The sequence below is a fragment of the Aspergillus eucalypticola genome (assembly GCF_003184535.1).
Source record: "Aspergillus eucalypticola CBS 122712 chromosome Unknown BO83scaffold_17, whole genome shotgun sequence".
NCBI classification, from domain to species: domain Eukaryota; kingdom Fungi; phylum Ascomycota; class Eurotiomycetes; order Eurotiales; family Aspergillaceae; genus Aspergillus; species Aspergillus eucalypticola.
The window spans coordinates 659,569-677,011 of NW_020290291.1; the positions used below are offsets into that span (position 1 = coordinate 659,569).

General features: G+C 50.9%; 4 protein-coding genes across 4 annotated transcripts; 2 read left to right on the forward strand and 2 right to left on the reverse strand.

Moving 5' to 3' along the window:
* The first annotated feature begins 872 nt into the window (after window positions 1-872).
* On the forward strand, window positions 873-2,132 carry BO83DRAFT_65119 (uncharacterized protein). The gene has a single exon (XM_025537508.1). The coding sequence runs from the start codon at window positions 1,083-1,085 to the stop codon at window positions 2,040-2,042; it is 960 nt and encodes a 319-aa protein (XP_025386801.1). The 5' UTR covers window positions 873-1,082; the 3' UTR covers window positions 2,043-2,132.
* A 713-nt stretch (window positions 2,133-2,845) lies between these two features.
* On the reverse strand, window positions 2,846-6,162 carry BO83DRAFT_363893 (ankyrin repeat protein; the record flags this gene model as incomplete). The annotated part of the gene is made up of 2 exons (XM_025529593.1): window positions 2,846-5,856; window positions 5,894-6,162. The coding sequence occupies 2 exons, from the start codon at window positions 6,160-6,162 to the stop codon at window positions 2,961-2,963; spliced, it is 3,165 nt and encodes a 1,054-aa protein (XP_025386802.1). The 3' UTR covers window positions 2,846-2,960.
* A 1,486-nt stretch (window positions 6,163-7,648) lies between these two features.
* On the forward strand, window positions 7,649-11,101 carry BO83DRAFT_363895 (vacuolar protein sorting-associated protein 35). Its single transcript, XM_025529594.1, has 5 exons — window positions 7,649-8,002; window positions 8,082-8,719; window positions 8,773-9,731; window positions 9,781-10,329; window positions 10,384-11,101. Exons 1-5 carry the CDS (start codon window positions 7,866-7,868, stop codon window positions 10,699-10,701), a joined length of 2,601 nt encoding a protein of 866 aa, XP_025386803.1. The 5' UTR covers window positions 7,649-7,865; the 3' UTR covers window positions 10,702-11,101.
* Window positions 11,102-11,764: 663 nt separating this feature from the next.
* Window positions 11,765-16,011, reverse strand: BO83DRAFT_65172 (putative stress response protein Nst1). Its single transcript, XM_025537509.1, has 6 exons — window positions 15,861-16,011; window positions 14,543-15,764; window positions 14,225-14,469; window positions 12,583-14,167; window positions 12,414-12,527; window positions 11,765-12,357 (listed from the first exon to the last, which is right to left on the reverse strand). The coding sequence occupies exons 2-6, from the start codon at window positions 15,663-15,665 to the stop codon at window positions 11,888-11,890; spliced, it is 3,537 nt and encodes a 1,178-aa protein (XP_025386804.1). The 5' UTR covers window positions 15,666-15,764; window positions 15,861-16,011; the 3' UTR covers window positions 11,765-11,887.
* Between the last annotated feature and the right edge of the window lie 1,432 nt (window positions 16,012-17,443).

Genomic DNA, 17,443 nt, shown 5'->3' on the forward strand with positions numbered 1-17,443 from the left:
TACGATACTGTTATTCTGTACCACCACATACTGTGTTTCTGCTGTCGAGGTAAGGTGTAAACGGGGGATAAGTGGCGCTCACACCGCCGCCGTGTTAATGCTCCGGTAAGCTCTGCTGGAGGTTAGAAATTCAGAGCATGACGTAGACGTGATGGAGATCTACGGTCCAGACTTTAGACATTGTGTGATTCAAGCAGGATGTAGTAAGTACGTAGTAACAAGGGCAATGAGACAGTCTGAGATGAACCTGGATTGGGCTGTGAGGGGATCAGCGAGGATGTAGATTAGAAAAAGTGGATCCCTTACCCAGCCACTTTGGATTTGACAGCAGAGGAGGGCCCGGTCAGGTCACGGGATTTCCAGCTTTAATTAGCACGTTTAGTGCCATTTTCTAATTTTTGGCGCGACATTTAGTTGATTTAGTAGAAAAATAAAAAGTACATAGTTATTTCCATTCATTATCTTCATCCATTGGCCATCTAAATCATGCTGCCTGTCGAAGATATAATTGGCACAAAAGAAATCAATTAACTCACAGGGTCTTTGCCGCTGGGAAAACGGCGATCCGTTGTTCTAGTGCCCTTCTGCCCACCAGAAACCAACGTGGCTGGCAGAAACAGTCTCCATCCATCCCATCCCAGCCTCCTTTGACAGTATCATGATGCGCCAGCCTGCACCTTTTTTTTCTCTCCGACGATGGGGCTTCGTGCCGTGTATGATGGCATATACATCTGCCGCACCCGTGTAGATCTTGCTTGCTTGTCACTGATTTTCTTAATTAATTTTTTCTAGGCGCCAATTCTTGTTGTGTTCATAGCCTGGTTGGTCGGTGTGTGTGCTGTGTTGCTGGTGAATCCAAATCATAAATTGAGCCCTTGTCTCGTCCGTTGTTGCTGTTGCTCCAGTTTCAAATCACTCGGTCTAATCAAAGGACTCTTATACTAAGCATTCTAATCTTCTTATAATCCTTGTTTTGTTTGTTAGAACTATCTAGTTTGCTTCTCTGCCTCTGTGTTATATCTGTCCTGGTCTTCCCTTACATTCAACATCTACAGACCTTTCCATATTGTACCGGCAGCACCATGCATACCGCTGCTCTCTTCCTTGCTCTCTCCCTCTCTGCCCATGCGGTGCCTGTCCTCAACGCTCGTGGAAATCACACCGTCGAGCGTAGAGAAGAAGGTCCCTACAAAGTCGTGAATGTTGCGGGCCCTACTACTCCCGTTGTCGAGACCATCACTGCGACCAATCCTCCGGCACCGCCCACCACTATCACCGTCACTGAGTACCCCTCGTCCACACCGGCTTCTGTGCCTGGCGCTTCTCCCTCACCCTGGAATGCCGGGCCTACCGTGGATGGTGCTCCGCTGGAACGCCGCCACACCAACAGCAGCGCAAGCGCACTGAGCCGACGCGCGCTGTTTGAGGAGGATGCCCCTACCAACAACACTGCGAGCCGGCGTGGGCTCGTGGAAGATGCTACCAACAGCACTCTCAGCCGACGCGTGCTGTTTGAGGAGGATGCCCCTACCAACAGTACCGCGAGCCGACGTGGAATCCTCGACGATGCTACCAACAGCACTCTGAGCCGACGTGGGATGTTTGAGGACGCCCCTACCAACAGTACCGCGAGCCGACGTGGAATCCTCGACGATGCTACCAACAGCACTCTGAGCCGACGTGGGATGGTGGAGGATGCTACCAACAGCACCGAAAAGCATGCAATGGCCGCTCGCAGTAACACCACTTCCGAAGTTTTGGCTCGTAGCCTGAACGAGACAGCTGTGCAGACTCGGCAGCTCAAGGATGCCCTTGTTTCCGAGCATTACAATGCCAGCGATGTTAGTGGCAAGTTCGGGGTTATGGCTCGGGATACTCAGAAGCCCGAGAACGCCACCGATATTGGCAGCAAGGTCGCAGTTCGCGCTCGGAATGATACAGTTTTGCAGACACGGGCATTCAATGACACCCCCTCTGACACCGCCGTCATGTCTTCCAGGCCCCACGCCAGGGGCCTGAACCACACAGACTCTCAGGCGTAGAGTCATCTTCAGGGGTCATTGTGACGCTTGCCCCAGGTTCTGCCATATCGTTCTGCAGGTTTGAGAAATTGTTGCCAACGACTGGTATGAAACACGTTTTCATGAATTTGATGGATAATGAGCATGTGGTTCTTTCACGATCTCGGTTTTCTGCATCGTCACGACAAGTCATGACTGCTCATGGTGGGGGGTGGGGATATGGTCATGATAGCATGCATCTATAGGGGCGTTTTGATTTTTCCTTTTCATCCCTTCCTTTCATTGCTTTTTTTCTTTTTTTCTTTCTTATGGTTCTCTGGCGGTTTTGTGCTCTCTTGTGGGAAAGGCTTTTCTTGATTTAGATAAGAGGTAGCGATTGCTTTCGTTGCGATTTCGGGTTCATACTAGGTCTAGATTGTGGTTGGGTTATTTTACTAAGGTATAAGATAGATTGCTATAAAAAATTGGAATGGCTGGATGGTATACAAAGAAGCACTTGATTTAACCACTAGTTTAAAAGACAGCAAAAGGACTGAATAAACCGGCCGCTGTTTGTGATGGCAAGCAGTTTTCAGAGACACATGACCGGATTACATCATATCGTTGTGTTAAGTTATTTCACTAGTACTTTGTTGATTATGGCTTATTATTCTTTCATGTCGTTTTTCTTTCTTCATCCCTTTTCCATTCTATTTGATACTGTAGTCTAGATGTACTAAATGGAACAGATTTCACTAAATAGGATTTACACGACAGTGAGGTCGAGATCTAGATTATATCTGCATTTTCATGGGCCCTTAACATAAGTATATATTTATTGCCCTCTGCGGATGGAAAGGTGGAGGAAAGATAAAAGCGGACACATTTGGTGTAGGTACATGATTTTACATCACGAGCTTCAGACGGGTGACTATAATATCTCAAAGTCAGGCATTACATCTATTCAACCGCGCCAGCCTTAACGAGCATTTCCACTATTTTAGGCCGGTCCATCAATCGGGCAATCTTCAAAGCTGTGCTTGTGATACCATCTCGCTCAAACTGCTGATTCAAGTCTATCCTTCCTGAATCCAGTAACAGCCTGACTATGGCCTCGTCATTCCGCATGACCGCCTCAACTAGTGGTGTTTTGCTTCCCGATAACGATGGGTTCGTCTCTACCGCCTCCATATCAAGCAGCATCTTCACCATGTTATATCTTCCTACGTGCACTGCCACTGTGAGCGCGTTGCATCCCCGCCAGAATCCATTCATATCGATACCTTCGGTATGAAAAAGCATTTCGACTATCTCGTCGCTTGAGTAGCGCAATGCGAAGATCAAGGGTGTACCATGGTTGCCTTCGTCGCGGACATCAACTTTGCCACTATCAAGCAAGCATCGCACGCTTGCTACGTGTTTTGAGGTTATGGCGTGGAACAACGGAGTAAAACCAATTGTGTCCTTCATATTCCAGTCTAGTTTCTCACAGTCAAGCAGGAGATTTAGGACCTCGACATTACGACAGGATGCAGCGACGTGGGAAATCCTTTGTGCCCAAATACCCCAAGCGTCTTCGATATCCTCGTTTTGAAGGATTCTCTTGACAACCGAAGTCAGGCCGAGTTTGGCGGCCATCCACAATGTATTGCGGTTCTCATCCTCCGAGGGCTCAGCCTCGCACCAAGAGGCAAAGGCATCAGTTTTTGGATCACAGATTCTGGTGAGGATTGGCTGCAGTTTCTCGTCATCTTCCAGTGCTGCAGCCCGGAAATGGGAAAGCCACTCGTCAGCAGAATATTCGGAGAAGTCTGAATTTATATTAATCGAAGTTAGATCTTCTGTTGAGCTGGTACGATGAGCCCGTGGCATAAACTTGTCGATATATGTGATGCAGCTGGTTGCAAGGACGCTTTGTGCCTCCTTTGGATCAATTGGGCCACGTTCGCTGCAGCGACCAAAGCCATTTTCCTGCGCCAGGAATTCTCGTGCTGTTTGGTGTAGGAAAAACACCTTTTTGTTATTCACTGTCAGAAGTAAACCGCACCAGCTTCGCAACGAGGCCTGAAAGTCTTCGTCCGATTCTAGATCCAGCTCATCTGAGTCAAGGTCTAGATTAACAGCAATATTCATCTCCGTCAACGTCAAGGGGCGGGATGCAGCCAGCATAATGCAAAAGGCCTTTCGTGCCATGTCCATGTCCTCAGACTTGAGAAGGATCTTGTAATATGAATCGTTGACGTTCTTGGGGAGCTTATCGATGAAAACCCTGTCAATCTTTTGTTTGACCTTTTCAAAGCTATGTGTTTCGAAGTATTCAAAAACAAGATGGACCCAGAGGTATGTCCGGTGCTCCATTCGAAGTAGTCGCTTTTCCAAGTAGCTCTGGATGGGGGCAGAGAGACCTTTCTTTCGAGCCAGGCGCTCAACACGATGCTTGATGACGATGTTCACTTCTTGGCCAATCTTGTCGGATTCATTTTCGGCCGGTATGTGAATATGGGGAGAATGATCAATGAGCTCTCGGAATTCCGATATGACGTTCTCGTACGGTCGGCTGGTCAGTAAGAACCTAGCTCTGGTTCCACCATCGTTTTGAGTGGACTTAATGTTGTCTGTCAGGCCAACTAATTCGGAATCCTTGCATTCATCTAGCGCATCCAACACAAAGATGGTTTGTCCCATAGCAGGGTCCTTGATGACCTGGGAAAAGATTTCCCAAAGCTTAGTAACCACGTTGACGGTTTCCTTCCCGTTGTCCTTGATTACGTTCATTGCGAGCTTGATCAATTCAGGCTTTTTCGTAAAGATCTGATGCAGCATTGCGCAGATAGCTTGCTTCTGTGTATTCTGGTCTCCATCTTTGAAAAAAAAGTAGCATATCGTGGCGGATGGATTGCACTGGAGCAACACATTGTCGACGAGATGCTTGGCAAGAACAGACTTGCCACAACCAGGACCTGCTGAAACGATCAAAAGCCCTCTATCATTGTCCAGCCACTGGTTAAAATGGGGCTGTTCTAGAAACCATTCGCAGGTGCCCTCGACTCGATTGTCAACTCGGCTCTTGTACAATTCATAGGAAGAGTCCTCCTCGTTTCTGGCCAGGCGGAAAAGCTGCCTACATTCTTGTTCCTTGACCGACAATGCTTCCTCATGCATCTGGCGTTGGAGGTTGAGAGCCTCGATATCCACTTCAAGGTGCCGTTGTGCCAATGGAAGAAGCTTTTGCATTGACTCAAAGTTGTGGCGAGTACTTTGTTCCACTTCCTTTAGATGCCGTCGGGATACCTCGGTGCTAATGGTGGCAGCATCTTGCTGGACCAACTTTTCGAGATCTTTGATCGAGGAAACCATGCCGTTCCAATCTTCCGGTTGGAAGATATCGCCAGCGAAGTTTCGCTGCCAGCTGCGATGGAAGCGCAGAACACTCTTGACCTCAAAGTGCAGGATTTCCTGGTACAACTTGACAATGTTGGCATTGAATTGTTCTTTCAGCCCCGTATGATCCGAGCTCCGGCTGGAAGTTGACCACAAAATCCGCTCCAGTTCGATATGATAGCGAATGCGACCGGTGACATACGTAAATCCACTCTTGTTGGCCTGTGCCGCACTCTGGGGGTTCGTCAGCAATGGCAGGACAATGCAGACCCCTGCCCATGCCAACGACGCTTCTGGCGATGCCTTGACCGCTTCTTCAATGAAGTCTTTGACAGACAAAATCCAGTCTGCAGCCTGGGCCAAGCCTTCCTGAACATCCGTCCTTTGGGTTTTTGCCTGATGAAGCCCGTGTTCGATGATGAGGTCCAAGTCTTGTTGGCGGTTGGTCCCATTCTTGCAAGAATTATCATTTTTCCTTGTTAGTATTCAGAACCAGGAAAGGTAAGAAGAACTCACTAATCTCCTGTCTTTGTTTTGCCAATAATTCTTCGTATTTTTTAATCAAGCCTGGATCGAGTTTATTATACGCCTGGTCCCAGAGCGATTCATCACGGGCCGGTGTTTCCTTGCTGAGAGAAGCATCGGTTGCCTTCACAGGCCGATCTCGTTGAGCAGGCCGAGGACCGGCTGCCCCGTTTGCAACCGCCGTGTTTGCTGGCTGAACATGTTTTTCGTGCGTTGGCTTCTTTCCAAGCAACCTTTTCAATCCTAAACAACACATCTTGCCCGTGCGTGTGCCGTGGGTGTTGACGGGGGGAAGAATCTGTCATGTCAAGTTCGATTCTCTTGTCTGCGGCTGAACACGCAGCAGCTGAAAGATACGGCCTAAAGATACGGCCTAAAGACACGGTCTAAGCAGCTAGTGAAAGGCGTGATAGGCGTGTTTGCTTTTGCTGCTCCACCCCGCGGAAGTCCATCCACGAATCCGCTACGGAAAGCAGGGATGTACAACCAGTGGTTTCTATTAGAGTCTTGAACGATCAATCTTCCTTTCCATTAACCAAACCTCTCCACTTGCGGAGAAGATGCCCAACAACTTGACCGACGGAGTAGACTCCATCCGTACTGAGGGCATCCACTTTGTCGTTGACGCCAGTTAAACCCGACGTAATTCATGTGTCCGGAAAGGCTGGGTATATGGACTGTTCTAAATTGAGGCTCGACCAAGTGAATAATCGAGCTTCGCATACGGAATTTATGCCTAGAGATTGAAGTCAACAGGCGCTATGGTTTCCCTACGCAAGGACGAACTGATGGCAATCCTCTGCGCCAGTGGAAACTGCAATGCTTGTTCGATACCAATGTCTCATAGCATACTACATCCAGTTGACTAGCGGGCTTGAACCTCCGCCATCGAGATTACCCCGGATGAGGTTGATCTTTATATGCGCATTAGGATGAACTTTTATATATGCTCTCCATGCGTGGGTATTGTCACACCATCTGCCTTGGGTTGATTAAAATCCCCTCTGCTGGCACAGTCGGCAGCCTGGTCATGCCATTTGATCTCTCCCAGCTTCAGGAAGTGCGAGAGATAGAGACTAGCGGAAAATAGAATCGAAAGACACGATTCGTCCTTACCATGAAGATATCGACTTCACTTTCGCAACGACATTCGGAGTGTTTCGGGGCCCGTTTTCGTTGGCCAGCCTGCTGCCTGCGAACGATTGTTTATACCCTGCTGTGATCGGGAAACGCGAGACGAGGTGTGACGGGTGTGGAGATGGTGGGATCCAGAGGCAGTCCAATGAACTGAACTCTGGTTCATTACAATATGACCACGTTATCTTTCATTTTTGTCGACGTTAGGGAGTTGAGTGCAGTTGAGGGACGTTGTCCCCTGCAGAGAAAGACAACTGAGATGAGGGAACAAGCTGTCAAATGCCTATCCAACAGCCTGTTAAGTCACCAGCACGGGGTCAAGGCATTCTTCACATATTGGCCTGGCAAAATATACTGGCACTCAAAAGTATTAGTACAAGTCTCTTCAGAGGGTCGTGCTTGGTGCTCCCGTGGTAAAAGTGCTTATCACGATATCTTTATTTATATTCTCAATCCTTGAGAAGAAAGAAGTGTTATTTATACCTGGGGAGAGTGTGACGTACAGCAATGGGGCGGGGATTACATAACCCACGCCCAGCCCCAGGCCGTAAACTAACTGGCATTCTGATCGCATGTCCGCATTCGCATTCACCTTCCCATCCTCCCACCTTCTCCTGCTCCTGCTGTCCCTTTTATCCTACTCCTGTCTATGGATCAGGAGCTGTTTGAATCCCCGTCTGATCTTCTAGCGCATCGTGCCTTTCTGTTGCTCCCATCTACGAATTCCCCTCTCCGCCCCTCCCCCTTTCCGACCAGGTGTTTACCGCCCGATTCAAGCCACTGAGTCCGACACTCCCCTCACATCATCACCTCATATCCGCCATGGCCACCCCGGTAGCGGCCCCCGAAGACCAGAGCCGTCTCCTCGAGGAGGCATTGGGAGTCGTGCGGCAACAGTCGCAGATGATGCGAAAATGTTTGGAAACTCCGGGGAAATTGATGGATGCGTTGAAATGCGGGTAAGCTTGAGCTTCGGATACTCCAGGCAGCAATGACATTGGGATCGAGATAACTGATGTCTTTCGCCAATTGCTTCAGGTCCACCTTGGTATCCGAGCTACGAACCCCTAGCCTTGGTCCGAAACAATACTACGAACTTTACATGGCCGTCTTCGATGCCCTGCGACACCTCTCCGTCTACCTGAAAGAGAACCACCCGGTTAACCATCTAGCGGATTTGTACGAACTCGTTCAATATGCCGGAAATATCATCCCGCGACTCTATCTTATGATCACCGTAGGTACGGTATACATGTCTGTGGAGGATGCGCCGGTCAAAGAGATTATGAAGGACATGATGGAGATGAGTCGAGGCGTGCAGCATCCCATCCGCGGGCTGTTCCTGCGGTACTATCTGTCCGGACAGGCTAGAGACCACTTGCCCACAGGCTCTGGAGACGGTCCGGAGGGCAACTTGCAGGACTCGATCAGCTTCGTTTTGACAAATTTCGTCGAGATGAACAAGCTGTGGGTGCGACTCCAGCACCAGGGCCCTTCGCGCGAGCGCGAGAAGCGGATGCAGGAGCGCCGGGAACTGGAGCTGCTTGTTGGTAGCAACGTTGTGCGACTCAGCCAGTTGGTGGATCTGGAAGGATACAAATCCGGTATACTACAGGCACTGCTGGAGCAAGTCGTTCAGTGTCGTGATGTTTTGGCCCAGGAGTATCTCCTCGAAGGTAACATGACGCAATTGTCTGTCGAAGGTCTGGCATGCTAACTGAGGGTGCAGTAATCACCAAAGTGTTCCCTGACGAGTTTCACTTGCACACCCTTGATCTCCTGCTATCCGCAATCAGTCGACTCAACCCCCACGTGGACCTGAAGAAGATTGTCATTGGATTGATGGACCGCTTGTCAGCTTATGCAGCTCGTGAGACCGAGTCGTCCGCCGAGCCCGATGCAAGAGTCAAGAAGGAGGAGGAGGCTGTCACGAAGCTCCTTGGGAACCTCAAGGTATCTGAGGAGACCAAAAAGGAAGCGCCGGAAGAATCAACCCAGGAGAACGGCGTGGAGCAAGCCGGAACGGATAACGCTGAACAAGCTGAAGCTACGACAGAAGGCGAGCCCACGGCCAATGGCGACGACAAGGCTGGAATCCCTGCAGATGTCAAGCTGTACGACATCTTCTATGAACAAGTGGTTAACCTGATTAAGAGCCGCGGCCTCCCTATCCAAGACACAATGGCGCTTCTGGTTTCGCTTGTCAACTTAGCTCTTAACACCTACCCGGATCGCCTAGAATTTGTCGACCAGATTCTCGACTTTGCGACTAAAGAGACTGCGACGTATGCCGACCATGCCGACCTGCACTCTGCCCCGACACAGCAGAACCTTTTGCACCTCCTTACCGCACCTCTCCGTTCTTACGCCTCCATATTTACGGCTCTTGCCCTGCCCCACTACATCCCACTTCTGACTTCGCAATCATACACGACCCGGCGAGCTGTCGCAGGCGAAATCGCTCGCAGTCTTCTCAGGAACCGAACTTTCATCACGACTACGGAAAACCTCGACCGCGTGCTGCAAGCCCTAAGGGTTCTGATCAAGGAAGGCACTCAGCAGTCTATGGGCTATCCTGGCATTCAGTCTCAGCGGCGAGGTGAGACTGATGAGACCATCGAGGAACAAGGGTGGCTTGCACGTCTGGTTCATCTGATCCAGGCCAAAGACAATGACACCCAGTTGAAGGTAATGCCTCTTCCCAACACGATATGACCCCCACTAACCTCCTTCTAAGTTACTCCAAGCAACCCGCAAGGCTTACCTCGACGGCAACGAGCGTATCCGATACACAACACCGGCCCTGGTCACGAGTTCGATCCGTCTGGCACGCAAACTCAAGGCCCGCGAGCACTACGACGACAACTGGCAATCGCAGTCCTCAGCCCTTTATCGGTTTATGCACCAGTGTGTCAACAATCTCTACCAGCGTGTGAACCCTGGTTGTGCTGATTTGTCCCTGCGTCTGTTTGTGATGTGCGGAGAAGTGGCGGACCAGACGGGCTTCGAAGAGTTCAGTTACGAATTCTTTGCACAAGCCTTCACCATCTACGAGGACTCCATCAGTGACTCACGTGCTCAGTTCCAAGCCGTCTGCGTCATTGCGGGAGCTCTCCACGGCACCCGCGGGTTCTCCAAGGAGAACTATGATACCCTCATTACCAAGGCCGCTCTGCATGGAAGCAAGCTGCTGAAGAAGCCCGACCAATGTCGCGCTGTATATCTAGCCAGTCACCTGTGGTGGGTTGTGGAGAACCCCCAACGAGGCGAAGAAGACCCCAAGAACGTACGTCCACCTTCATCTAGTGACATCCCACAGTCAACTTCTAACATCAATCAGCTCTACCGCGACGGCAAGCGCGTCCTCGAGTGCCTCCAACGGGCCCTCCGCGTCGCAGACGCCTGCATGGACACTGCCGTGTCCGTGGAACTCTTCGTCGAGATCCTCAACCGCTACGTCTACTACTTCGACCAACAGAACGAAACCGTCACGATCAAATACCTCAACGGCCTTATCGAACTCATCCACTCGAACCTGCAGACGGACGAAAACGAGCCCAACCCCAGCCTGGAGGGCCCGAAGCGACACTTCCAGCGCACACTGGATTACATCCGATCCCGAGATTTCGAAGGCGTAGTCACCGATCCCAGACAGTGAAATTGCATGACCCTCCTCCCATATGAATGAGTGATGTTACCTACCACTACCACTACAGCCCATGTATCCCCAGACATCCGTTTGCCCTATTTCTTTTTTTTCCCCCTCTTCCAGCCTCGCGCGTGTAAGATTCCCTTTCCGTTCTCTTTCTACCCACCCACCTTCTATTTCTTCTGCTTTACGAACCGATTCTCACCCTACCCTACCCTATCTTATGTCCGCCCTAAATTCGAATCAAATATATCAATCAGTGTACCATCATCTTCACATCATTATCATACCCTTTTATTTTTTTTTTCTTTCACCTTTCTTATAGTTACTAGGGAGGAAAATTTGATCTCCGATAGAAAGCTTTTGATTCTATTCTACTTATATCATATTTCTGCTATTTTAATTTACGTCTACTGTTATCATTAGTAACTGGGGGGAGACTGAAGACACGTGAAAAATGGTGCTTACTTCGTAGTGAGTATTAGGTGACTAGTTAGTTGAATACTGGTATAACGCCTACGATACCTTACTATCTAATAAATAAATACTTCATATCTTATCTAGTCGCCTCTACACAAATTCTACAATAACCCCACCGTCCAAGATTGAACGATATGAACTAGAAAAAGAAGGAAGAAGAGAAGGTAGAAGAAGTTTAAGTACGGAACGACCAGGATCAGTCAATCAATCAATCGACCACCTGATAAAGATCCGATTCGCATCATGCAATTGTTTTAACACGGAGTTTCAAACGAACATGAGGTATTTGGGAGCCTTTTGGAATAATGCTCCTTGGGAATCGCTACATAAGGAAGAAAAAAGGGGAAGAACAAACAAGAAAATGGTGAGGGTTTCACTTTCAGAACACCCACCTGGATTTCCGGTGGGGAAACGGTGCAAGAAAAAACAAACAAGGCAAAAGGAAGAGAACAACGTAACGTACATGACATGATTAATGTCTGTTCAATGTGCGTAGGAAGAGAAGATGGAAATGGGGAACTCGGAACACGAGGAAGCTCATCAGTGATGTGGTAGGGTGGAGGAAGATAGGAATGAGGATGAAAGAGGGTTTGATGACATGATGGACGCTTTCATTCGGTAGAGTAGGAGGAATCGATGGAGAAGGAATAGATGACGGAAAAGGGAAGAAAGTGAGGATGTCATCGATGATTCTCGTGCCATTGCAACTGGAAGCCTAGAACCCCGTAGGAGAAGAAAACTGCCGGAGCACGGATGGTGTCGATGAACCGATCCCGCCGAACGCTGGAAGACTGCTACTAGGAACCGGACTGCCGATTTCCCCGGGGACAATGCTGCCTCTGTGACCTGAGGACGCACTGTTGGTGTCCGGTTCAAACTTGACACATTCGCCCGTTTCGTCGCTCCTAATTGAGAACGATCCGCCTCCGTTCTGCGTGTTGCCTTCTGTGTCGCAGATATCCAGCATTTCCTTCAACGAGATCGGAGGCTCATTGGCCGGCCGTAGCTGATTTACCTGACGAAGGACAACGTTCACATCATGGTACCCACTGGCTCCCTTGGAAGGGCTCATCATGTTGAGTTGCTTGCAGGCTTGGATGACCAGCAGTCGTATCGTCACGGGCCGAGAGGCATGCGCACGGTGGTGACCGCCGGGAGCAAATGCGTTGTTGGACCAGCCACTTCCTATAAAGGTCGTCAGTTGATGGTACAGAAAGGACTGACGTCGAGGTGAAACTGACCAGGTCCTGTTCCCCATGTTGGAGCGCTGGGGAAAGGAGACGTGCCGAAGGGAATCTGGGTACTCCACGTGTTTCCTACACTCGGGCCAATCGGGAAACCACTATGCTTGGCTGCTATTAAGTTGTCAGCTTATGCGACAGCCATGACTACTTTGTCAACGGTACTTACCTAGGGGATCTGCGAAGAGGGACGTTCCTGCAAAGCTGGCTCGGGTCGGTCCAGGGAAGGTGCCAGGAGCAGTCGCGCCAGGAAGCGACTGGGAGAGATTCGAAGTAAACGGAACATCACTGTCATCGAGAAGAGCACTGCTGCCCAGATGCGCACTTAGATCATCCACATCGCGCTGCGCTGACCGGTTGTTCTGGTCTTGTTGGGTGCTTGACGGGCGCTTGATAGGGCTAGGCCGGGAGATCGGGAAGGCATGCGCATCCAGAGGCGACCGCTCAAACGAGCTGGACGGCTGTCTGGAATGAGCATGAGACAGCCCGCTCGGCTGCGCAGCAAACGCATTGGTTATGGGCTGCTGATGGAATGCTAGACCATGTCCTGGATCGAGCGGAAAGCCACGTCCCGGAGGCATAGGACGAGTTCCGTTCATGCTTGGAAGCACGGGCAGTCCATTTGGCGCAGGAAACCCTCGCAGTTGGTTCATCAGCGGGCCCGAATGCGGCGGGTATGAAGGCAACTCATGACCAATCGGCGGACGGGAGACCAGGCCCAAGCCAGGCGGGTTCGATGGCGAGAATCCGGGTGGATAAGAGCGGTTCAACGCACCAAGGGGAGACAGGGGAGTCGAGGGCTGGGGGTGGTGAAGCAACGGCGGTTGTCCATGACCCTGCTTGGACGTAACGCTGGACGCTCCTGACGACTGCGACGGCGCCATCGATCGTGGGGAAATGGATACTTGTGATGGCTCGGTGCTTGCAGGCTGGGACCGCGGAGACGATGTATGGGAGCCTTGCTGGGACGGTTGCCGCGGCCTGGCAGGTGTCGGAGCTTTGGGGACAATAGGAGTGGCGATTTGGTAATGCGGCGACTGCAAGTATGCAGGGAGCGCCTGGGCGTGTTGCAAGCTGGCTGGGATCGGAACCGGTCCTGTATGCGACACTCGTTTCGCTTGGGGATCGCGTTTCTCCTGACCTTCGTTCTCGGTCCTGGGGGCGGCCTCCCGACGTGTCTGCGCATCCTTGACTTGACGTTCTCGCTCATCCTTCGTCTTCTTCTCCCGCAGGTCGTTTTGCCGTGCTTCTTCTCGTCGCTTCTTCTCCAGCTCCTTCTGCTCTCGTTGCTTTCTCTCAATCTCCGCCTGTCGCTCTCTTTCTTCACGCAACCGCTTTTGCTTCTCCGCCTCCTTACGGAGACGCTCCGCTTCTTGGGCTTTGCGTTCTGCTTCTCGCTTCTTCTTTTGTTCCTCGCGCTTCCTCCTTTGCTCTTCCAACTTCTTCTCCTGTTCAGCCTTGGCCGCAGCTTCCTCGGCCGCCTTCTCCGCCTCCCTTCGCGCCTTCTCTTCCTCCTTGGCCTGCTTTTGGAGCTTCTTCTTATCCTTCCTCTTCTGAGCTTCCCGCGCTTTCTTGGCGTTTCGTTGCTCGTTCCGCGTTTGCTCCTCCATCAGTTCCTCGATCAGTTTCTGCTGACGTTGTTCTGCGACCTTTTCTCGATAGGCTGTCAAGACGCGCTGTTCGAACATTCGGGCCGCAAAGATTTGAAACATCCGTCGGCCTTCCTCCATGCGTTGCTCTTCCGTCATGGCGTCCTGCAGAAACGAGTCAGCTTGCACTGCATCACCACCCGGCCAGTTCCCGGAGCTGACCATTTCATCCTCCTCATAATCTTCATCTTCCTGACTATCGTAGTCCTCGTCCTCTTCCTCGTCATAATCGTCGTCATCTAGAGGACCGTGGTTGTGGCCGCCATGGAGGGATTGGTGTGCTGCCGCTATGCCGTACTGGGTATCCTCTTCACGTTGCATTCGGCGCTCGGCTAATTGTTCCATCATGTCGATGAAATGTTTCCCGTCGTTCTTTAACAGATCGTCCGCGACTGTAAGGATGCCATCTGCAAGTGATGCACAGAGATTAGTATCTAGCTTCCGCGAATTTGAAAAAGCCTAGCCTCGGTCGTCGCCTACCTTTGACAGTTAGACTATTCCCAAAAGCGAAGAAATCCGCGCGGGCTGCACGGGTCTCTTCGTCTTCGTAATCGTCGTCGCTGTACGGCTCGTCATCCTCATCATCTTCATCGTAGTCCTCTTCCAGATCCTCGTCATCTTCCGGCAACTCATGAATCCGGCCTCGAGAGGGATGAAATTGGCCTTGCGTCCGTGTATGTTGACCAGGTGATCGTAGAGGCGGGTGGTATAAACGCGGAGGCGGGACCATGGGCGGGCCCTTCTCGAACGAGCCTTGGTTGTTGTTGGCGTACTGTTCCAACTCCTCATAGTAGGCGTCGTATAGTACTTCCAATTCCTCCTCGATAGCCGTCCTTTTCCTCCCACATACGGTACAACTGCACGAGTGTTTCTGCTGCTCCTTCATCTTTTTCAAGACCGCATCCTTTTCAACCTTGACAAGCTGGCGTCGCTCCTCCTCCCCAAGCTCAAGCCAGAACGTCTTGATGTTTTCTCGCTCTTCTTGCGTGGAGGTGTTCCAAATGCTGCGGTCTTTACTCGTCTTCAGAAGCGTATGAGGCAGATGCGGCGGTAATGGCGGGGGCAGATGCTGTGACATGGAGACAGAAGGGGTGGATAGAGGAGTCGAACTTTCATCGCCCATGGTCTGCGAGCCGGCCCGGTTCTTCTTTCCTTTCTTCTTCTTGGATTTCCGAGCCGTGGCATTTTGTTGTCCCGGTTGCCCGTTTGACAGACTCGGCAGGTGGTCGTCCAGATCATGTGTCGCGTCGTGAATTTCCTCATAGTACGTTTCGCCGTTGGCGCGTTCGTCGAGGTCGTGCTCGTCGGATACATGAGACGCTGGCGCGGTAGGGCTCAGACCGTTCTGCTCAGACATGTCCGCGGAGATGTGGCCGTTTCCGAACTGACGCTCCGCAGCCAAGCGGGCGGCCTGTTTTTGTCTGCGTTTTTGCTTCTTGCGGTTAACCGACACGGGTTTGGAGTCTGATAAGGGAAGTTGGTCGTGGTGGTGGTCGTTGGGCGCATGGGCCTCGCCGTTCGTGGCGTGTGCAGGGATGGATGTCGACGCAGGATCGGACATTGTGGAACCGGGATTCGGCCGGGGCGTTTGCGGCGGAGCCATGGAGAAGTGAGGACTTAGGAGGCTATGATAGCGATGGGTAGGGAGGACGAAGAGGGCGGGCTTCTCAGTCTCCTAGGATGTTCCGACCTAAGCACCATGCTAGGGAAGCGTTCCGGCGGGAAAAAGTCAGCAGGAGGGTACGGCGGAGATAGCCAGGTAAGAGATAGTAGCGAGGGTGTAGAACTCAAAGCTCACCGGACAGCGGTCGGGACGCAGGCTGAGGGAAAGTATTGGGGACGGAGGAAGGGACAAGGGGAGGCCCAAATCCAGGATGTCTGGTGAATCACACGAGGCAGGCGAAAATAGAGGCCGCGGGTGGAAAGCAGGCGCCCAGGTGAATTGGGGTGAATCCCAAGGGTCGACAAACGGGGAACGAGGGCGGAGAGGGGTGGAAAGGACCCGGGAACCGCACGACAAGAGGGGAGAGAGAGGGGGGGGGAGGATAGCGTTCAATCCCCCAACAATCGGGGGGAGATATGGAACAAGCGGGGAGGAGAAAGAGGAAGTGAAAAGGCGAGACGGATGACAGCGAGTGAATGCAGTAAACCGGAGATGGAGGGAGGGGATTCGGCGACACAGGCGCAGACACAGCGAAGATGATGGGGTTTGGATGGTGGACCTTGACGCCGGGCGTTGGGCTCTGGATGGTTGCCGTGCCGCTGGCCGCAACTGGATTAGCCGCCGCAAGCGAGGTTGCTCGCCTCAGTTCTCAGGCTGAATCTATCTAATTCTGCCTACATATAGGGTCAACTGTGTCTATTCTACATATATTCTACATATCGCATCATTTTGTGGAAGATTACCACCAACCAAATAACCTGGACTTTCAATCCCCCTTTATAAATAAAGTTCACACTTGTCAATCTGCCCACCAGAGAGATCTATGCAATCAAGCGCCCAACTTCAAGATCACCTGCCTAGCTTTAAGCGCCCCTTTTGCCAGCCACCCAACCAGTCAAACAGCCAAAAACAAACATGTATTATATTTAAAACTGAGCTTTAAATCCGAGAGGTCGATTCGTAGTATGCTCCAACCTCCCACTACGTACTACTAACGATACCTACCTCGGACTACCGTCGGAAGTTAACCTTTTAATATGACCGGGGTTTGGGCTATTATAGCGTTCCCTCATCTTCCTTCTTCCCAACTCTCTCCTGCGGGGTCACCAAAAAGCCAACCCCCCAAAAAAGAGGGGGTTTTTAATCTCATGATCGGCGCGCGCGCATTCCATCCTGACATGATCTGATGCTGTCAGCCCATCCGAAGTGGATTACACAGGTATCCCTGGATTGGGGTAAAATATGTTGATCGATTGAACATGCTTGTAGTTGTTGAAAGTGACATGCCCATATGGGCAGGTGACTACGCAGGTTAAACAGGTGTTCGTTTGGTTTTAGCATAGTTGGCATGGATGTCTCAGTGCGGAGTAATCTCCCCACTGACCGCCGGTGTCTCTAGTACTGTTGGTTAGCTTGGCATAAGATGGAAATCACACAATTGTGGGCGTTATTATTGCTGATTGCAAGGGTTCTCTTGTGTGTCGTTAGATTTTTATGAAGGGCAGTGTTTATTCTTGAGATTGTAAGGGACGTCGTGCCTTACTAGGTAGTCTGGATGTGAGGGGAAATGACCGTGTGAATTTCAAAAGTGTGATAGGTGCTATAGCCACTCACTGTAGGTTTAGAATGCCGAACTCAAACATTCGTAACTACGACTATCTATAAATGCTTTGAGACATACGAATCACTTTAAGTGAAACATTTACTAGGCAAAACTA